General features: G+C 44.6%; 1 protein-coding gene and 1 long non-coding RNA gene across 9 annotated transcripts in view; one reads left to right on the top strand and one right to left on the bottom strand.

Annotated features, from left to right (window-relative positions):
- The first annotated feature begins 7,213 nt into the window (after positions 1-7,213).
- LOC116571564 lies at positions 7,214-13,960 on the top strand. 2 transcript variants are annotated; one of them, XR_004277911.1, is made up of 4 exons: positions 7,214-7,463; positions 8,685-8,856; positions 10,948-11,259; positions 12,632-13,960. It is a non-coding gene; the product is annotated as an uncharacterized LOC116571564 (long non-coding RNA). The 2 variants fall into 2 exon arrangements; XR_004277910.1 differs by lacking the exon at positions 7,214-7,463 and having other exon boundaries at positions 7,711-8,856.
- CIT (citron rho-interacting serine/threonine kinase) overlaps positions 8,914-20,577 on the bottom strand; it is a 165,338-nt gene continuing 153,674 nt past the window's right edge. For all 7 annotated transcript variants that reach the window (XM_032309532.1, XM_032309533.1, XM_032309531.1 and 4 more), the window contains 7 exons: positions 20,069-20,177; positions 19,839-19,967; positions 19,329-19,409; positions 17,530-17,608; positions 17,217-17,396; positions 12,049-12,355; positions 8,914-11,005 (listed from right to left, as the gene is read on the bottom strand). In XM_032309532.1, coding sequence (XP_032165423.1) covers positions 10,982-11,005; positions 12,049-12,355; positions 17,217-17,396; positions 17,530-17,608; positions 19,329-19,409; positions 19,839-19,967; positions 20,069-20,177 — 909 coding nt within the window. In that variant the 3' untranslated portion in view covers positions 8,914-10,981. The remainder of the gene's footprint in view (positions 11,006-12,048; positions 12,356-17,216; positions 17,397-17,529; positions 17,609-19,328; positions 19,410-19,838; positions 19,968-20,068; positions 20,178-20,577) is intronic.

Raw genomic sequence — 20,577 nt, 5'->3', positions numbered from 1 at the left:
CATACCTAAGCTCTAAAGTATGAAGGGGATCTATTCAAGCACCAAAAACATAGAGACCATTGCCATGTTTGGCAAGCTGTGGACACAGCCCCTAGGTCCGTGATGGGAACGGAAGGTGGCTGGTGGTGGGGCCCCTGTATGAGTTGGTCCAGAACGGCACTGCCCTTTCTGTGAGGGGGTGGTTAGAAAATCTGGCTGCTAGCCTGTGTCAGAGCTCAGAGGAAGCCAGCAGCCCCAGGCTGGGGGGAAACAGCATGAACTTGGATATCTAATGTAAAAATGAATTGGGAGTCAGGAAACTCTGTAAGAGCCCTCAGCAGCCCAGTGGCCACAGAGGACTCCCGAGGGAGCCAGCCCCTGTGGTGGACATGTGGGCACTACCACTTCCTGGAACCATGGTCTCTGCAGTCTACAGGCGTCAATGCATCTAAAAGACTTCCATTTTCTTTAAAAGGTAACACAAAGCAAGTCTCCTGTGGTTTAGAAGATTGCTCACAGGCCCAAGTGAAAGACTCCAAACCCAAGGTAATGGAAATTATTTCACAGATGTGGGAAAGGAGACGCAAATCATGGGGGCAAAGCCAAATGTAGAAGTGAAGTGTCCTATGACCCAGGCAGGGCCTTCTCTATTAGCAGTCCCATGATGGGTGAGGGCTGGTGACATGGTTAATGTTTAACCCAAATTGCTTTTTTCTTTTTTTAAATTAACATATGATGTATTGTTTGCTTCAGGGGTACAGGTCTGCGATTCATCAGTCTTAACATAAGTCACAGCACTCACCATCGCACATACGCTCCCTAATGTCCGTCACCCAACCACACCATCCCTCCCACCCCCCTTCCCTCCAGCAACCCCCAGTTTGTTTCTTGAGATTGAGTCTCTTAAGGTTTGTCTCCCTCCCTCGTTTTGTCTTGTTTCATTTTTCTCTCCCTTCCCTTATGATCCTCTGTCTTGTTTCTCAAATTCCTCATCTCAGTGAGATCATGTGATACTTACCTTTCTCCAGTTGGCTTATTTCACTTAGCATAATAGACTCTAGTTCTGACCACATTATTGCAAATGGCAAGACACTGGGCTTTTTTGATGCTACATAACAGTCCAGTGTGTGTGTGTGTGTCCCATCTTCTTTACCCACTCATCTGTTGATGGACATCTAGGCTCTTTCCATAGTTTGGCTATTGTGGACATTGCTGCTATAAATATTGGGGAGCACGTGCCCCTTCCAGAGTGGCTGCACCAGCTTGCATTCCTACTAACAGTGTAGGATTCCCCTGTCTGCATCCTTGCCAACGCCTGTTATTTCTTGACTTGTGAATTTTAGCCATTATGACTGGTGTGAGGTGGTATTTCATTGTGGTTAGGATTTGTATTTCCCTGATGCCGAGTGATGTTGAGCACTTTTTCACGTGTCTGTTGGTCATTTGGATGTCTTTGCAGAAATGTCTCTTCATGTCTTCGGCCCATTTCTTGATTGGATTCTTTGTTCTTTGGGTGTTGAGTTGGTAAGTTCTTTATAGCTTTTGGATACTAGCCCTTTTTCTGATACGTCGTTTGCAAATATCTTCTCCCATTCTGTCAGTTTCTTTTGGGTTTTTGACTGTTTCTTTTGCTGTCCAAAAGCTTTTGATCTTGAAGTCCCAGTAGTCCATTTTTGCCCTTGTTTCCCTTACCTTTGGTGATGTTCCTAGGAAGAAGTTGCTGCGGCTGAGGTCGAAGAGGTTGCCATATGTGTTCTCCTCAAGGATTTTGATGGATTCCTGTCTCACATTGAGGTCTTTCATCCATTTTGAGTCTATTTTTGTGTGTGGTGTAAGGAAGTGGTCCAGTTTCTTTCTTCTGCATGTGGCTTTACAATTTTCCCAACACTTGTTGAAGAGACTGTCTTTTTTCCATTGGACATTCTTTCCTGCTTTGTCGAAGATTAGCTGACCATACAGTTGAGGGTCCATTTCTGGGCTCTCTATTCTGTTCCATTGATCTATGTGTCTGTTTTTGTGTCAGTACCATACTGTCTTGATGATTATAGCTTTGTAATAGAGCTTGAAGTCTGGAGTTGTGATGCCGCCAACTTTGGTTTTCTTTTTCAACATTCCTCTGGCTATTTGGGGTCTTTTCTGGTTCCATATAAATTTTAGGATTATTTGCTCCATTTCTTTGAAAAAAGTTGATGGTATTTTGATAGGGGTGGCATTAAATGTGTAGATTGCTCTAGGTAGCATAGATATTTTCACAGTATTTGTTCTGCCAATCCATGAGCATGGAACGTTTTCCCATTTCTTTGTGTCTTCCTCAATTTCTTTCATGAGTACTTCATAGTTTTCTGAGTATAGATTCTTTGCCTCTTTGGTTAAGTTTATTCCTAGGTATCTTATGGCTTTGGGTGCAACTGTAAATGGGATCAACTCCTTAATTTCTCCTTCTGTCTTGTTATTGGTGTATAGGAATGCAGCTGATTTCTGTGCATTGATTTTATATCCTGACACTTTACTGAATTCCTGTATGAGCTATAGCAGATTTGGAGTGGAGTATTTTGGCTTTTCCACATAAAGTATCTATCATCTCCAGAGAGTGAGAGTTTGATGACTTCTTTGCTGATTCAGATGCCTTTTATTTCTTTTTGTTGGCTGATTGCTGAGGCTAGGAGTATAGTAGTATGTTGAATAGCAGTGGTGATAGTAGACAGCCCTCCTGTTTTCCTGATCTTAGGGGACAAACTCTCAGTTTTTCCCCATTGAGAATGATATTCACTGTGGGTTTTTCATAGATGGCTTTGATGATAGAGGTATGTACACTCTACCCTACCCTGTGAAGAGTTTTGATCAAGAAAGGATGCTGTACTTTGTCAAATGCTTCTTCTTCATCTACTGAGAGGATTATATGGTTCTTGTTCTTTCTTTTCTTAATGTATCACATTGATTGATTTGTGGATGTTGAACCATTCTTACAGCCCAGGAATAAATCCCACTTGGTTGTGGTGAATAATCTTTTTAATGTACTGTTTGATCCTACTAGCATTTTGGTAAGAATTTTTGCATCCATTTTCATCAGAGTTATTGGTCTGTAATTCTCCTTTTTAATGGGGTCTTTGTCTGGTTTGGGGACCAAGGTAATGCTGGCCTTATAAAATGTGATTGGAAGTTTTCCTTCCATTTCTATTTTTTGGAACAGTTTCAGGAGAAGAGGTGTTAATTCTTCTTTAAATGTTTGGTAGAATTCCCCTGGGAAGCCATCTGGCTCTGGGCCCCTGCTTGTTGGGAGATTTTTGATTACTGCTTCAATTTCCTTACTGGTTATGGGTCCATTCAGGTTTTCTGTTTCTTCCTGGTTCAGTTTTGGTCATTTATATGTTTCTAGGATTGCATCCATTTCTTCCAGATTGTCTAATTTGCTGGCGTATAGTTGCCCATAATATGTTCTTAAAATTGTTAGTATTTCTTTGATGTTGATTGTGATCTGATCTCTTTTGTTCATGATTTTATTAATTTGGGTTTTTTTTTCTTTTCTTTTTGATAAGTCTGGCCAGGGGTTTATCAATTTTATTGATTCTTTCAAAGAACTAGCTCCTGGTTTCATTGATCTGTTCAACTGTTCTTATGGTTTCTATTTCATTGATTTCTGCTCTGATCTTTATTTCTCTTCTCCTTCTTGGTTTAGGGTTGCTATGCTGGTTCTTTCTCCAGCTTCTTTAGGTATAGGGTTAAGTTGTGTTTTTGAGACATTCTTTCTTGAGAGAGGCTTATAGTGTTATGGACTCCCCTCTTAGGACCACCTTGGCTGCATCCCAAAAGATTATGAATGGTTGTGTTTTCATTTGTTTTGATGAATTTTTTTAATTATTCTTTAATTTCTTGGTTGACCCATTCATACTTTAGTAGGCTGCTTTTTAGCCTCCATGTATTTGAGTTCTTTCCAACTTTCCTCTTCTGGTTGAGTTCTAGTTTCAAAGCAGTGTGGTCTGAAAATATGCAGGGAATGATCCCTATCTTTGGGTACCAGCTGAGACCTGATTTGTGACCCAGGATGTGATCTATTCTGGAGAATGTTCATGTGCAATTGAGAAGAATGTGTATTTGTTGCTTTGGGATGGAATGTTCTGAATATATCTGTGAAGTCCATCTGTTTCAGAGTGTCATTTAAACCCCTTATTTCCTTGATCTTTTACATAGATGATCTGTCCATTTCAGTGAGTGGAGTATTAAAGTCTCCTACCATTATTGTATTATTGTTGATATGTTTCTTTGATTTTGTTATTAATTGGTTTATATAATTGGCTGCTCAAATGTTAGGGGCATAGATATTTACAATTGTTAGATCTTCTTGTTGGATAAACTTTGTTTATCCAGTCTGTATCAATCAGTCAGTCTGATACATTCCGTATCTGTAGGTATGAAATAGTGTCCTTCCTCATCTCTTATTATAGTCTTTGACTTAAAATCTAATTTGTCTGATATGAGGTTTACTGCCCCAGCATTCTTTTGATGTCCATTAGCATGGTAAATGGTTTTCCACCCCCTCACTTTAAATCTGGAAGGGTCTTTGGGTCTAAAATGAGTCTCTTGCAGACAACGTATCAATGGGTCTTGTTTTTTTATCCAATATGATACCCTGTGTGTTTTGATTGGGGCATTTAGCCCATTTACATTCAGGGTAACTATTGAAAGAGATGAATTTAATGCCATTGTATTGCCTATAAGGTCACTGTTACTATATATTGTCTCTGTTCCTTTCTGGTCTGTGTTACTTTTAGGCTCTCACTTTGCTTCAAGGACCCCTTTCAATATTTCCTATGGGGCTGATTTGGTGATCACAGATTCTTTTCATTTCTGTTTGTCCTGGAACCCAAATTGCTTTTGAATAAAGATGTATTCTTCCCTCCGGAAATGTATATACAGACGGATTTATAGAGCCAAAGATAAGGCCTTCACATTCCTAACATGTAAAACGGTATTGGGTCAATAGGACCATATGTCAAAATACTAAAACCAAAGATCAAAGGACCCAGGCAAAGCTCTTCCCTTCCTCTGGCTTCACTTATGGGTATAAATGGGAGGGAGGTCAACAGTGCTCTGAAACCAGATCAAAGCCCAACTTCTCACTGGAGTCTGCCATTCCCCGCTCCACCCCTTCCCAGCATGTCAATGCTGGAATGAGATTAGGGATGTTGATCCAGTTCAGGTGACCTTGGGCAGGTCACATAGCCTTTCTTCGCTTGATTTCCTCCCCTGAGAAATGAGAGGGGCTGGACTAGCACTGGATGATCTTCGGGCTCCTTTAGTGTTGGGAGCTCCAAAGCCTTTACAACATGGCTGGGATACGCCACAAACAGGAAGTCAGGAGTCCAGAAAGGAAAAAATGCCGCCCCTCAATTCGCTCAAATAGGAAACTTACAAACTCCAAAAGCCAAGATTAAAAACCCAAAAACATCACAGTGATCTCATTCATGGTTGAGGTCAGAGACAACCACTTAGGGAAGAGTAAAATGTCATTTGGTTTGACTCTCATTATTTCTAGATGCACAGTTTAATTTCAGAACATGCATTCAGTTTTCCCAGTACCTGATCCTCCACCAGTGTTTACGAACAGTTTGAATGAATTAATGAGGATTCAGCTCTATAGACCACTCACATCTCCAGCCAGCTTTTTTTTTTTTTTTTAAGGTTTTATTTATTTATTTGACAGAGATCACAAGCAGGCAGAGAGGCAGGCAGAGAGAGAGAGGAAGGGAGGCAGGCTCCCCGCCAAGCAGAGGGCCTGACATGGGGCTCGATCTCAGGACCCCGGGACCATGACCTGAGTCAAAGGCAGAGGCCTCAACCCACGGAACCACCCAGGCGCCCCTCCATCCAGCTTCTAAAGAATCCCTCCTTAGCACTTCTCTCGGAGAGAGAAACAAGGAAGGAGGAATAAGCCAGAGCCTTCTAACCCAGAACACCAATGACAGTTGTCTTCAGGAGAAAATAAGTAAGTTACAAGCACATGTGCATCTCTTCTAAAGCCTGAGTCATCCTTCCTGTTGTAATAACATCTGCAGGGCTTCCTGCGAGCCAGCAGTGCGGTGAGTCAGACCCTCGGAGAAGGTCCGAAAGCTGGAACAGCCAGAGCTCCCAGTCTGAGGGGCCTGCTCTGTTTCTGGTCGGCTCCCACTCATAGTCTTTTTTGTCCACTTTGTCCTCAGTTATGGGCCTTTGCCTGGATGAGGATGCCAGCCCTCATCGCAACCTTTTCTACTGCCCCTGGAATGAATTCACCCATCTCATCTGGGAAATTGTGTGTACTGTGAGTCAACTTTCTTCTTTTTTATGGTTTTCTGAAAGACAGCCTGAGCTGCATATAATAGTAAAGTCGTTTTCAAAATTCTTTCTTCTACCTCCAACAAGCCCTTCCGGGTAAACGGAGTTCCATTAATCATTGACAGACTCAAAGGAAAGCCAAGTGATCAACACTGTACTGTATTTCCACTACCTCACCCTCCCCAGCTTTGGAAAATAAAGCAATATTTGATTAGGCAAGTGATAAAACACTCATATAAACATTGTGTGCCTGGTGCCACAGTCTCTGTGCTGTAGACATCATAAGCACTGTTTAAACTGCCCAGAGAGAAATCTGACCAGGACAGGCTAAGGTTTCTCAACCTTGGCACTATTGACACTTGGACCCGATAGGAGCCTAGTGGGGGATGAGGGCTGCCCTGTACACCATCGGACTGGCTAGATGCCAGTCTTGACCATCAGAAATGTCTGCAGACATTGTCAGATATCCTGAGGGGAGGGGAGCAAAGTGCAGTGATTTAGAACCACCAGAATAGGCCGATTCAGTGGTTACTGGGATCCGAAGCTTAGCTGTTCCCACCCCTGTAGGCTTACTCTTAATGCTTTAGATTTAGAACTGCATGGACAGTTGCTAGAGTAAATCAGATTCAAGAGGCCCAGTTCTGAGGAAAAACTTAAGTCCCATCAAGCAAATTTTATCTCTTTTTGGCCTAAGTCTCCAAATCCTAAAGTTTCATGGTCTGAAATTTGCTATGCAGTCAGCATCTTTAGTCTCATGAAAATTAAGTTGTAAGCACAGAACACATGTCTGATTCTGTTTAAGAAACGGGAGAGGTGGGGTGCCTGGGTGGCTTAGTCATAAGTGTCTGCCTTCAGCTCAGGTCAAGATCTCAAGATCCTGGGATAGAGTTCCGTGTGGGGCTTCCTGCTCAATGGGGTGCCTGCTACTCCCTCTCCCCCTGCCGCTCCTTTGTGCATTCTCTCTCTCTAAACAAAATCTTGGGGGAAAAAAGGAGTGGTGGCAGTATAGAAGGTTGGGCCTCATTTTATGGTGGGCTGAGTAATTGTCTGTTGTTTCCTTGGGGTCATTCCTTAGGGTTCAGAGAAGCTTTCAGGAACATTCCTTTTGGAACCAAACTGTTTATGCTTTTGAAGTATTCCATAGCTGTCAAGAATTCTCATTAACTGAAAAGGTTGGTTGATATTTAATAGACTTTCCCCAGTATTGTAAGGAAAGAAATGTTCCAGCATTTTTACTTGTTTCATTTTCTGAATTATTTCCCTTTTTATTTTATCTTTTTAAAATATTTTATTTATTTATTTAACACATTGAGGGAGAGATACAAGAGAGGGAACACAAGCAGGGGGGTGTGGAAGAGGGGGAAGCAGGCTTCCCCTGAGCAGGGAGCCCAATGCAGGGCTCGATCCCAGGACCCTGGGACCGTGACCTGGGCTGAAGGCAGAGGCTTAATGACTGAGCCACCTAGGTACCCCTGAATTACTTCCCTTATTGTTATGCCCTTTGGCATATTTTTATCTCTAGGAGTAAAGCAGAGCAGAATGGCAACTATGGTTCCTGTAACAAGCCATGTCAGATACGACCCTGCAAGTAAGATTGTGACTGTGGTCAGATTACTTCATTGAAAAATAAAAATCAAGAGGGTAAAAGCAACAGGAACCATGAAAGAAATCACCATTTGCCAAAACTAATGTTTGTCCAGATCAAGCAGAGTTTATACTAACAAGCTAAAAAATCGAGGAAAAAATCTACCGCACAGACTCTAAAAATCCATCTAGTTAAAAATAGAAGTATTTACATTTTAAACTACCTTGATCTGAACTCCTCCAAGGAACTCTACATCATTAAAATCCCCAGGGCCTTATAAGAGATGAGAGAGATTTTAAGGTGACCTGTTTTCTTGGTTAGCTGCTAATATTATAGAACTGGATTATAGGTAATCCAATCTCAAGCCTTTCAGAATGGCCTGTTTGCATTCGGAGCTCTCTAGTTCCGCAGTCCTATAAAGTGACCTACCTGCCAAGTTCACAGTTCACTGGAAATAATGACTAAACTTCAACAAGGTCTCACACTTGGAAGAGAATGCTGCCAGTCTGCTTGACGCCAGGAAAGCAAGTGTGCTTGGAGCTCTGTGTCCTTCCCTGACCCCAGAAAAAAAAACACCTCCGACCCCACGAGAAAAGGAAGCAAGGGTCCCATGCCACGATAACAATCCTGTGGTGACACAGGCCCAAGACTTAGGTTTTTGTGGTCTCTTAAGAAGAGGTCGTTGCACAAAAGCAAACATTTTAGATCATTGCTTTATTTCACTATTGTTTAACAACAAAGTTCATTCCTCTCCAGGTGGATCTTGAATTGTTCTTTTGTGTTCTTTTCCTCATCCTGAATAAAAAAGGTAATGAAGAAAAAGCCTGTACTTTTGGAGACCTAGAATCTTACTTATGCTAATAAGCTTTTGACTGCGATTTCGTGGTCTGGTATTTCCTGCTGGCATCTTGGTGGTCCCACGGAGCTCCCCACCCTCCAGTGAAGATGGCTGTCCACAACTACCACCGTTGAAACCAAAGGTAAGTGTTGAAAAATGCACCTTTTACAATAAAAAAGTAGAAACCAATTCAATTTCCTTTTTTTTTTTTTACGAATATAAAGTTTCTTGTAAATATGTACAGTCTTTTGAGCTAGTTCTATAGCAGGAAGCATTTCACAGATGAGACACACGATATACACTTTCCAGGCTCAAGAAGCCCATTTCTCATGGAGATCCTAAATGAAATGCCAAGACTGAAAGACCAATTTTCAGTGACCTTTCCAAATACTTGTGGACCAAGAGACAAAAACTTCAGCAAACATTCAGTCTGATCTGCCCTGGGGAGGGGAGGGATGCAGCATGACCCCAAAGACGCCAAGCAACGCATGAAACAACAGCGTGACACCTGCCAAGGGTGTAACAACATGGAGGGAGGGACACAGGCGTTCCAAACAAGAAAGCACTTAGGTTAAGAGACAAGCAGGAAGGAGCTGGGATTTGGGCCAGGTTGCAATCTGGAAAGTGATCTGAACTGTGGACAACGTGGGGTTGCAATGTGGTCACGTTCACCTGCAGTGGTGGAAACAGGTCTACCTTTCAGCCTACCTAGGATGTGCCTTGGTCGTTCGAGGCATGCCTAAGAGTCACGCAGAATCTGAAGCAAGAGGTGCCTTGTGGGAGATTAAAGGCAGAAAGTAAGGCCGCTAGTTAGCTTGCCACTGCAGAGCATCTGGGTTGCTTCTTGACCAGTTGCCAGGAATTTACCTTCTGGTAGCGGGCGGCGAGAAACCGTGTGAGCTGCGCGGCACCTAAGGGAGGACCTCCCGACCCCGGCAGAGGCAGAGGGAGGGGCCGCGGCGCTCTGGAACATTCCTGGTCCTCGGCTAGCCCTAGGAAAGGCTCACTTGGGAAGTCACAGTTTTGTGGGGTAGAACCGTGCTGGATGTTGTGTGAACACAGAGTCGTCCACGAGGGAGTCAGGGAAGCGTGAGGGTGTGAGGTGTGGTTTGCTGAAATCCTTCTCTGGTCGTAAGGCTTGAGCGTTTGGTTTTTTTGTTTGTTCAGTGCTACAGACTGCAGCTTGTTGTGGCCAGTGAGTTGGCAAGTGGTCAGAGGGTCTCGATTCAGCGGGAGCTATGGTATGTACTAGTACATCGGCAGAGCAACCCAAGGGGGGCAGCCAGGTCGGGGGGCAGCACATGCAGTGAACCGCCATGCAGAACTCCCGGATGGGTCTCTTCGCATCCCAGGGTGGGGAACAACGCACTGTCGTGGACAGGAGGTGGGCACCCCCGGTCCCCTCCCGGACCCAGAGACTCATTAATGCTGGGCTCCGAGCAAGTCTATTGCATGCTTTCCTGGCCAGAGCTACGTGGAAAGCAGGGACAGCAGTCTGGGGAGATGACGCTGAGGGGCAGGGAGGGAGAGCTCCTCGAGGTCCCTTGGCCCCAAGTCACTGCCTCCGAGCTGAGGCCCGATGACCTCCGTACATTCTCAGCTGGTGGGAGGGGAAGTCGTCAAGGCCATAAAAGGCAATGAGAACAGTAAACATTTGGCTAAGATGTCACCCTGGTCAAACAGGGCCATCTGCGCGGATGGACTGGGACAAGAATGAACCTACATGAGCGCAGGAGGTTAGCCAACTGGCGGGGACTCTTCCACGATACGTTTCCGGAGCAAAGACCTGATGGTGTGATCTAGCTAAAAATGACTACAACAGGAAATACATTGCTATTCAAATCTATTAAGAATTCTGTTGTCTTTTTTTTTTTTTTTTAAAAAAAAAAAAGAAAAAGAAAAAAGGAAATCCAACCAACCCTAGGATCTTAAAGTAGCTATTAAATAGGATTCTAACCACATCGTAGTTAGTGCAGGTTGGTTTCCTCTGATGAACCGGTACAGGCTAGAGCTAGGTATAAAAGTTGATGAATGCTCTGAAAGAGTAACAAAGTGCACAGAGGATGACTGCAGGAAGGCGCTGGCAGCTCGGAAGAGCTCGGCCCCTGCACCCCCTGGATGCAGGCTGTCCGCACGGAGGCGGGTCTGGGCCCAGCTGTGCCTTGGGGTGGCTGAGCAGATGGGTGCCGGGGGCCCCGTCAGCGGAGTTCCTTAGAGTGGTGTTTTCCTGCAGGTTAAGATGAGGAGTTGGTTTTCCTGGCTGAGATTTACACTGAAGACTGGTCCCAGACCTAGGAGCAAAAGGAGGAGTTTTAGCTCAGGGGGCCAAGAGTTGTTGGGCTTGCCCCGCACGATCCCGGCTGGACACGTGCCGTGCTTGGTCTCCCTGCGGCCAGTAACACCGAGCGCCACCCAGGCTGGCACCAGTGAGCAGAGCCATGCTGCGGAGCTTGGGGTTCATCAGGGAAATGAAAAATCACAGAAAATTCTCCAAAGCTTTGGATGGATCTCTGTTAAACACACATACGCTGGACCCTTTTTATTGGTAAGTCAGAGGGGCTAAGAAGAAACATTGACAGGCTTTTCCTCCTCTTGATTGGCAGGGGTCCCAACTGTGACCTGCAGGTGGCATGAGGAGAATGTGATCCAGAAAACCACCCCCTCCGCCCCCCCAGGGACAGAAAGGTGACTGTGCTGTCCAGAGGGGGCCCCTGGAACTGGCTAGCCTGCCAAGGAGGCACCAAGCACTCAGACCCACCCCCTGCTCATGGGGAACGCCCCCCACCCCCCAACCTTGGCTTCAACACCTCCTGCCATCTCTTCATTCACTAACTTTAAAAGTTACATAGATAATACATGCATATGGTATAAAGATTTCAAAAGGCTCAAAGTTCTAGAAGGCAACCACTGTTCCCAATTTCTATATAGCCCTCCAAACTAATTCTTGATGTACGTGTGTATCTGTATATGTGCCTGAAAAAAATAAGGCATGAACTTTGTGTGGTACACTACCATTTCTGTTTAAGAAGGGAAGATATATATACATATTTGCTTATATGCATAGAATATCTCTAGAAACTGCTAACACTGGTTGCCTCTGGAGAAGGGAATGATCTACCATCAGGTAGCTGTTCCATTTTGAGGTACACATGTAACATCATGCATTTGCTTAGAAAGGCCTCTTCCGAAATAGGTTTACTTCCTGAACTTGCTGTATGTCCTGAAAAATCTGAATTATGAGTGTCCCTCCCCCCGCCCCCTTTTTTCCCAACAGTGGTCCTGAAGGGCCCTCAGCTCCCTGGGTCACTCCCCTGGCCTCAGGATGGTACCTCACCTTATTGACCTGGGACAGTGGGGTCCTCACAGCTCCCACAGGCAGCCGGCCCCGGCTGCTGTCTTCAAAGAGCCTCCCAGGGGAGCGTTCCCTCCTCGTGCTGAGCATCCGGCCTGGCGACTTCTCCCGCTCCAGGGGGCGGCCCGGAGACTTGTCCCCTGCCGCAGCTCTGTCCGCCCCTCTCGGTAGCGGTGGGGGTGTGCTTGGCTCTCGCGGGTGGCTGGGGCCTTCCGGTGGGGGTGCCGGGCTAGAGGCCACACGCTTGGTGATGTGCTCGTTGTATGTTGGTGGGCCTCGCTTGTTGGGGCTGCGGGCAACAGGGAAGGGAGGTGTGGAGCTGAGAAGTCATAACCCCAAAGAAGCATCTTTCTCCTCTGAGCAGCCCCCAGGCCCTAATCTTTAGTAGAAAAGATCCCACCTGGAGTTCTTGGGGCTTTTTGTTTTCTTCTGGTGGTGAGGACAGGAAGAGAAAGATGACGACAAAAGAAAACCAACTTCCTGGTCTCAGTGCAGGTTTTTACTGAGTACCTACTGTGTGCTAAGCTCCTAATGTGCTCTGAATCTTTAAATCATCTTGTAACAGCTCCACAAACTAGGAACAAGCATGACCCTCACCGTTCAGATAAGAATGTGAGACAGACTGGGGGTTGGCCTGTGCTAAGAAGCTGACACAGGTCAGTTTGACATCCTAATCCCCACTTTGTAATCCTACCGACCTAGTATTTTGCAGACCCTCGAAGGCACAGAAGGAAGTCTTCTCTTACGGGCTGAGGCTACTACGAGACCCTTGATACAAGGGAGCAATTTTGAGAAAGCCTGCACTCATCACTGCCAGCAGCCCTATCTGTCCCCCTCCTCGGCCTAGTGCTCGGTCACCTCTCTTTCCAGGTGGCTTTCCAAGCCTCCTTGGCACCCAGTGCTGAGGTGAAAGGTGTGGGGATCAGACCGGACAGAATCAGAAACCCGAGCAGGACAAATAAAAATGGTATAGTTGGCACAAAACGTGTCCCTGGCCCCAAAGGTTGATAGTAATAACCAAACAACTGAAAACACTGCGCCTTTCTGTATGGCCCATCCAGCCTCCACCCAGCTCCAGCTTGGGTATTTCAAACAAAGATTTCAGCAAATACAGCCCTAACCATTCTCTCTGAAGAAGCAAGATCCAGAACAGAACTGAGTCAATTCCTTCCCACTCTAATGAGCAGAAAAAGTACTCAATCCTCATCACCTCCGCACAATCAGGGCTAGGAAAAGGGTTACTTAAAATGGGTACATTTTATAGAGAATATTATTTGGAAAACATATTTGATTGATTGGGGGCTTTATCAAAGAAAATAAAGCAGAAATCAGGAAAGTAAATGTATCCTTGTTATTTTTAAAATCTAAATTACAATTGGAATTTCATGCCGATTCTGAGTGAGCCAAGCATGAATCACATACTGATTTATCTTGCTCTAATTTTTGCAACAAAACAGTATGCTAATAGGCTCAATGACATACTTTCCATCAATGTTGGACTTTTGCAGTAGAGTCAAAGTCATTTCTTCAAAACTGTTTGAGAGTGTTATTGATTTTCCCAGAGGCCTATCTTAATCCTTGATATTTAAATCCTTCTCTTTGAAAGGCGCCAAACTTCTTGTTGTTGTTTCCTTCAGTTTTTGACCTAACTGCCAGAATCAGTTTTGTCAATGCCCATAATTAGAAACAAGAAAAGCAATGACACCTACTGGGGGAGGAGAGACTCTGTAGAGCAAGCTTGAGGGCCAAATCCAGACAGATGACCCGTTTTTATAAATAAAGTTTTTATTGGAACACAGCCATGCCCATCTGGTTATGCACTGTCTATAGCTTTCACAGAATAATACCTGAATAATTAAGAGAGGCCATATGGCCCACAAAGCCAAAAATATTTACTACCTTTTTTTTTTTAAGATTTTTAAAAATTATTTATTTATTTGACAGATCACAAGTAGGCAGAGAGGCAGGTAGAGAGAGAGGGATGAGGAAGCAGGCTTCCTGCTGAGCAAAGAGCTGGATCCCAGGACCCTGGGATCATGACCTGAGCCGAAGGCAGAGGCTTTAACCCACTGAGCTACCCAGGCACCCTGTACTATCTGTACCTTTACAGAAAAAGTTTCCCTATTCCTGCACAATAGTGAAACAGAAAGGTGAGTAGAGATAATTTGATAAGTGATCAGTTCATTGTGAAGATTTTCATGTGACTCTGGTTTCCCTGTGCAATTCTAACTATGAAGATTCCAGACAACATATCCAGAAAGCCAGAACCGCCCCCCCACCCCCGTGCATGCTACATGTCCAGTGGAAAAATTTAAGGTAACTGAGATTTCAACATCTTGAAATAAGGCTTATATTCCTCTCTAGTCATGTCGCTTTAAGATGTGGGAGACAAAAATAAATAAATTTCAAGAGGAGAATTACATTAAGCCTATTTGTAATGGAAGGGAAATTATAATGTGTGTCCACAGAGGCCCATCATAAAGCAAGTGAGAAGGTACTCAGTGTCCAGGGGAAGAAGGATGTCTCTAGGAAGACCATTTGGAATGTCAGCTTAGATTAATGGAATGAAAGAAAATACCCATCATCCTAGGCCAAATGGGCAATCTTCCATCTCTGTATGCATTAATGACCAATGATCTCCCGTGCCAGTTTTATGGGGTTTTTGTTTGTTTTATTTTGTTTTTGCAAAGAGTTACATTTCCTGCTAAACAGACCAGGCCAGTGAGGCCTTGCAGTGACTCACACTCAGCCAGGCCAGGCCTCTGCATCCTGACCTGCCAAAGCAATCTACAATAAGAAGACCATTTTATAGGCCAAGAGATAAGCAAGGACTAACTGCTTATTTTCCGGATGTGTCTGGCCACAGCAGGAAAGCAACAGGACTGTCTCTGCTTCTCGTTCACAGGCACTGGAGAACCCCTTTCAACCACAGAATAAGCAACTTCTTACAGAGAAACTATTTAGTCTCAAAAGAAAAGTGCCTGCCCTCATATTAGTAAGGCAGTAGAGGAAAAAAAAATCAAATTACAGTACTTTGATTTGTTCTTGACATGATTTGGAAATTACTTAAAGAAAATCTGGACATTTGCAGGAGAGAACTATAGTCCTTTGAGCATTTACTTCTGAGGCAGGGTCAAGCCAAGAGTTAGGAACTGCTGGTTATTTCTACTTCTGGCTTTCTAGGAAGTCCCTGGGATTAAAAATTACACTGACCACATATTTAGACTAACTTCTGTATTTCTCCTTTTTGGTTTTTTTTTTTTTTTTAAGATTTTATCTATTTGACAGAGAGACAGAGATCACAAGTAGGCAGAGAGGCAGGCAGAGAGAGAGGAAGGGAGCATGCTGGGCAGAGAGCTCAATGCGGGGCTCGATCCCAGGACTCTGAGATCATGACCTGAGCTGAAGGCAGAGGCTTTAACCCACTGAGCCACCCTGGTGCCCCTCACTCTTGTATTTCAACAGAAGAAAAACTATTCATTAGGACACAGTCTCAAAATATTAGATTTATGATGTTCTTTTCCAAGACCTAAGCACCTTCTAAATATTAGAGCTAGTTCCTCCATCATGTTGAGAGTCCCTTAAGAATAAAATCATCAGTGGATCCCCATCCCCAGACACTGTGTCCAGCACATGGTAGGGATCCACAGAACTCTTTACAGGGTAGACACAGCAGTCCAGAAAATTTAAATCCTAGGTCAATTAAATGTTCCTCTGGGTTAAATCATCTCAGAACTTCTCTGTACACCAAGAACTTAGAGTTACACATCTCAAACCTGTCCATCAACCTGGATCTGGCTCATAGACCTCTGTGTCAAGACAAGGTCAGTCCCACTTCCCACGCACTGCTGGTAGGATTACAAATGAATATACTTTAGGGAGGAACACTCAGCAACATCAATCAAAATTACAAATGGACATTTGATGTCGCCCATCAATTTTTTTTTCCAGGAATTTATCGTACAGATAGATTCATAAGCATGCCAAACGACATAAGCACAAAGTCATTTAATTTATTACAGCTACTGTCTGTGAGCCACCTAAACATGCACTGATAAAGGAGCAATTAAATAAAGGTCACATGAAGGCATAAATGCTACACAGTCATTAAAAAAGCAACAACAACAATGAAGAAATCCTTCTGATACCAACCTGGAACAACCTCCAAGATACATGAAGGTCCAGAAGAATATACGCAGGGTGCTATCAGCTATATTACAAAGGGGAAGAACGCTTCCAGAATGGTAGAGTAAGGACTGCCGAAAACCCATTCCTCCATAAAAGCAACCAGAACACTGGCAACGAGTGTCTAAAGCAACTTTTCCAGCACTCCGGAAATTAACCAAAGACTGGCAATGACTCAAACAGCAAGAGCATTTATGTAAAAAATAGCTGAACCTCCGTAAGGACAACAAGCTTTGTGACATGTTAACGTGACCTCAACATTTTCTCTCCAGGGCTGCGGCAGTTTTGAAACCATCAGCCCCGTAACCACAGTAGCCACAGTTAGCATCAGGACTGATGCTCCCCACAAAGCCGCGGCCCCAGCAAACAGTTCCCGTCTGACCTGACGCAGGGTTTCCTCGTAAGAAAAGCCCTATCCCCAAATGTTCATCAGAAACAATCAGCAGCAAGTATTTAACCTGACAAATACTTAAGACAGTGTGATACCATTTGGGGAAGAGGCTGGCTAAAACACTCAAAAGGCGATCTGGGAATAACATGTTGATAAGGCGTTTTGAAATGGTCCCATATATTTGTAGGAATCTAGAAAGCCACACACACACAGGCAAGGCCCTCAGGAAAAATCTGAGAAGGCCTCAGTCTCTCAACTCTGGCTGACTTTGAGCATTAAAGGTGGCCCAACACACACACACACACACACACACACACACACACACACATTCTAGTGATCCATTCTAGTGCCACCAAAAATACCCAAAAGAGAAAGACCAGACATTTGTGCCCACCTTCTCTAAGAGGGCATTTAAAATTTCTCCAGCTTCTCGAGAAGGACTGAGTCAGTGTCATGCTATATAGCTCAAAGAAAGGAGTGGCTTGAGCTTGAAGACCTTTGACCAGCTTAGCACAATTGCCTTCTACTCTACAGAACAGCACTCTGCCTCCTGTAACGAAGAGAAGGATGGTACCTGCGGGAGGTGGATGGGCCCCGGTGGTGGTCAGTGCCCGACTCCTTCACGAGGTTTCCTTTGCAGCAAATGACCCTTAATTTATCCTGGTATGACGAGGCCAGGTAAATCGCTCCTGAGGAAATTGCAGGGCCCAAGTAGCGTGGGTTTGGGATTTCCAAATACGCTCGGGCAGGAGTCCTAAGGAGTTCCAGACAAGCGGTTACATTCAGGTTACCTCTGTTGCTGGGTAGGATGGGAAGAAACAGACACTGGGCCCTGACACCCAACCCCAACAGCTGAGCTTTCTGAAGCCTGAAAGGGCAATGCTTACCCCAGAGAGGAGCGTGCCTGGATCTCAATGACTTCAAGTGAGTTGAAGTGGGTCACAAACAGATAGGGTTCTCTGTAGGCTGCATGGTTACCCCAGAAGAAGAGCATGGAACAAGGAAGGTTTAAAAGAGGAAATCAAAACCAGGCTGCAATGCCACCTTCGACCCAGCAATTGCACCTAAAATAATTTAGCCTACGCATACACCCGTGTGCCAACATAACGAGGTGTGTCCAAGTTTACTGCCATGTTGTCAGAGCAGAAGATGGGAACCAAATCCAGGGTATGTTTTGGGGGTCAGTTAAATAAATTATGGTACATCTGAGGGATTCTGCACAGCTGTAAAAACTGCATGAAGCTCTCTATGTACTGATATACTAAAAAACCCTGAGGTGTGTTTTACTTAGTGTGTGAAGCAAAATTCAGAATAAATAATGTGTAAAGTGTGGCACCACATGGGTTAAAAAAAAAAAAAAGTGTGTGGGGGGGATAAGAATATATTTTCTTATGCATCTGTATTTGCACAAAGCACTGGAGGGATAAAAAATAAAAGTTTTCCCCCTGCTTGGGTGAGTGGGGACGGAGAAGTGGGGAGACAGGTTATATGGGTGAGATTTTACATTGTATACCTTTGTAAACTGTTTAATTTTCTTTTTTGAAAATGTGCAGAATTAAAGACTGAGTTCAAAGATAATTAAATATCTCTCATCTTAACACTATATGTTTATATCACAGTATCAATGAAGCTCTAGGATCTGAGAGGAGGCTCTTCTGTCTTAAAAGGAAAAGGAGATTATCACTATTCTCCCTTGTGGTAAACTAGACTTGGCTTTTGGACTATGAGTCATGCCTCCTGGTACTCAGGCCTGGTGGAGCCTCCTTGCTTTGAATCTCGGCTGACCCCGTGGCTGCTTTAACCAGTAGGTTAGGTGGAAGCAACAAGCCCTGCCAGCTTCCGCTTTTGCACTCCTGGAAGATGCCCATGTGGAGAGCAACCGAGGCCTCCAGCCCCCAGGCCCCAGCCCCAGCTGAGTTCATACCAATTGGTCACCATTTTGTGAGACCATTTTGGACTTTCTAGTTATCTCAGTGCCCCCACTGGTACCACGTGAAGCAGAATGGCCCAATCAAGCCTCAGCATCTTGGGCAATAATAAGTTATTGTAGTCTTGGCCATAACAAGTTCTGGAACTTGTTAGGCAGCAAGAGAGAAACCAAATAGCCTTGATGGGTATTTTTACCATAACAATGTTTCAGAGCATTTACACCAATATGTGTGAACATATTTGTACATACGTGTGTTTATGTACATGGATGTTTTTGCGTGACCCAGCAGCTCCACTTTCAGGGCTTATGAGCAGCAGATTCTACTTGACAAGTGTGCAAAGATCAGTGCAAGATGTTCATCACAGCATTGTTTACACTTAGGGAAAGAAGGAGCATGACCTACTTGCTCTGCCTGATAACTGGTGAAATTGACATGAAATTGACATGTGTTCTGCTATCCCACGGGATACTCTTTTATTTAAATCTTGAAATGATTTAAATAAATTCACAGGGAACGCTCTCCCTTCTTCCTGAGAACCTGACAAATCTTTCACAAGGCTGGTGGATTTGGCTTATGCAGTTTTTCATCAAGCATCAGCATCTTTGCCCTGAACCCTGGGACTACAACCTGTGGCACTTGGTGTCTAACATAAACCATAGGCATAGTGTGTGAGCCAAAAAGGATTCTACCTGCGGTTCTTTCCTAGGATGTCAGCTGCTGGCTGAATAGAGCCCTCCATACCTTGCTTCACTTACCGAAGGCCAGAGGTAAGCGACTCCACTTGAGATCGTCTGTGCGGCTACGTCTTCCGTAAGAATCCACGAACACCCCAAATTCTGCAAGGAGTTGCATCCCAGGGGCATCAGCCCAGTCAGAGGCAGCAGTATCAATGACACCATACACTTTGCCAGAAGAATAAGGGATTGAGCCCAGGGGACCACCAGCCAAATTTAACTGGATCATTAAAACCTCAGGACCTTTGCTGAGCCACATCTCTCAGAAATGTGTTAAAGGAAAGTGGAAGAGATAGGAAAAAAGGAGCAAAGGCAGGAAGAAGAGACAGGAGACATGAAAGAAGGGAAAGGAAGGAAACAGAGACCGAGACACAGGGAGGAAGAGACAGGAGGACCCAGAGATTGCCTGTGGGGACGGGGGGTGGGGGGAAGGAAGAAGGAATAAAAAAGAATGAAGAAAAACTTCCAAAAAAAAAAAAAAACAAAACCCCGCAAGCCCTCAGCAGCGGCCGGCAGGGAGCACAGACTCACCGTGGAAGCAGAGCAGGTACTCCTCCCGCTGCCCTGCGCCGTTCACCTGCATGATCGAGACAGGGAAACTGTTGGAAGAGGAGGCAAACACAGCAGGCGCCAAGGAATGGTCATTCTTATCCAGGAATTCTGTAAAGGTAGGTGAGAAGTGGGGCATCAGGGAGAAGTTGGTGGCCAGAGCAGAGTGTGGGCTGGTGGTGGGGGCGGGGCGGGGACGACTTGGGCCCTACCCTCAAGCGTGTACTGCTTCATGTCAATTTCGTAGAATTTATTGGTTCCAATGAGGATACTGTAATTGGTAAAGTGGATGCAGCTGCAGGGCTCTGAGGTCTCTATCTCCTAAGACAGAGGGTAGAAGAAAAGGATGTGAGTTAACACACGACAGCCCCATGTCCATTGCTCTTCCACTTCCCCGAGCCTTGGAGACGGTCACCTCTGGACTTGTTCGTGTTCTCGGCCACGCAAAGCGCAAACACTTCAATCCTTTCATGTCCCCTATGAAGACTAATAATCCCTTTGCTACCTCTGGGTTCACTGCAACTCCAGATTAAGAAAATATCAAATGGCAGCCAAAAAGAGTCACAGATACCATTTCAATGAAAAGTTTGCAATCAACACCAGATCTTTAAGAAAATAAATTCTTATCTGAGGAAAAGGACTGGAAAACACAGGGCTGGTTAGAGGGAGTTGTTTTAGCTTCCTTCTTTTTGTGAGCTACACTTTACCATGAACCTATACT

This window comes from Mustela erminea, chromosome 13, assembly GCF_009829155.1.
Source record: "Mustela erminea isolate mMusErm1 chromosome 13, mMusErm1.Pri, whole genome shotgun sequence".
NCBI lineage: Eukaryota > Metazoa > Chordata > Mammalia > Carnivora > Mustelidae > Mustela > Mustela erminea.
The sequence above is the reverse complement of the archived record's forward strand: the minus strand, read 5'-3'. Positions and strand labels throughout refer to the sequence as shown.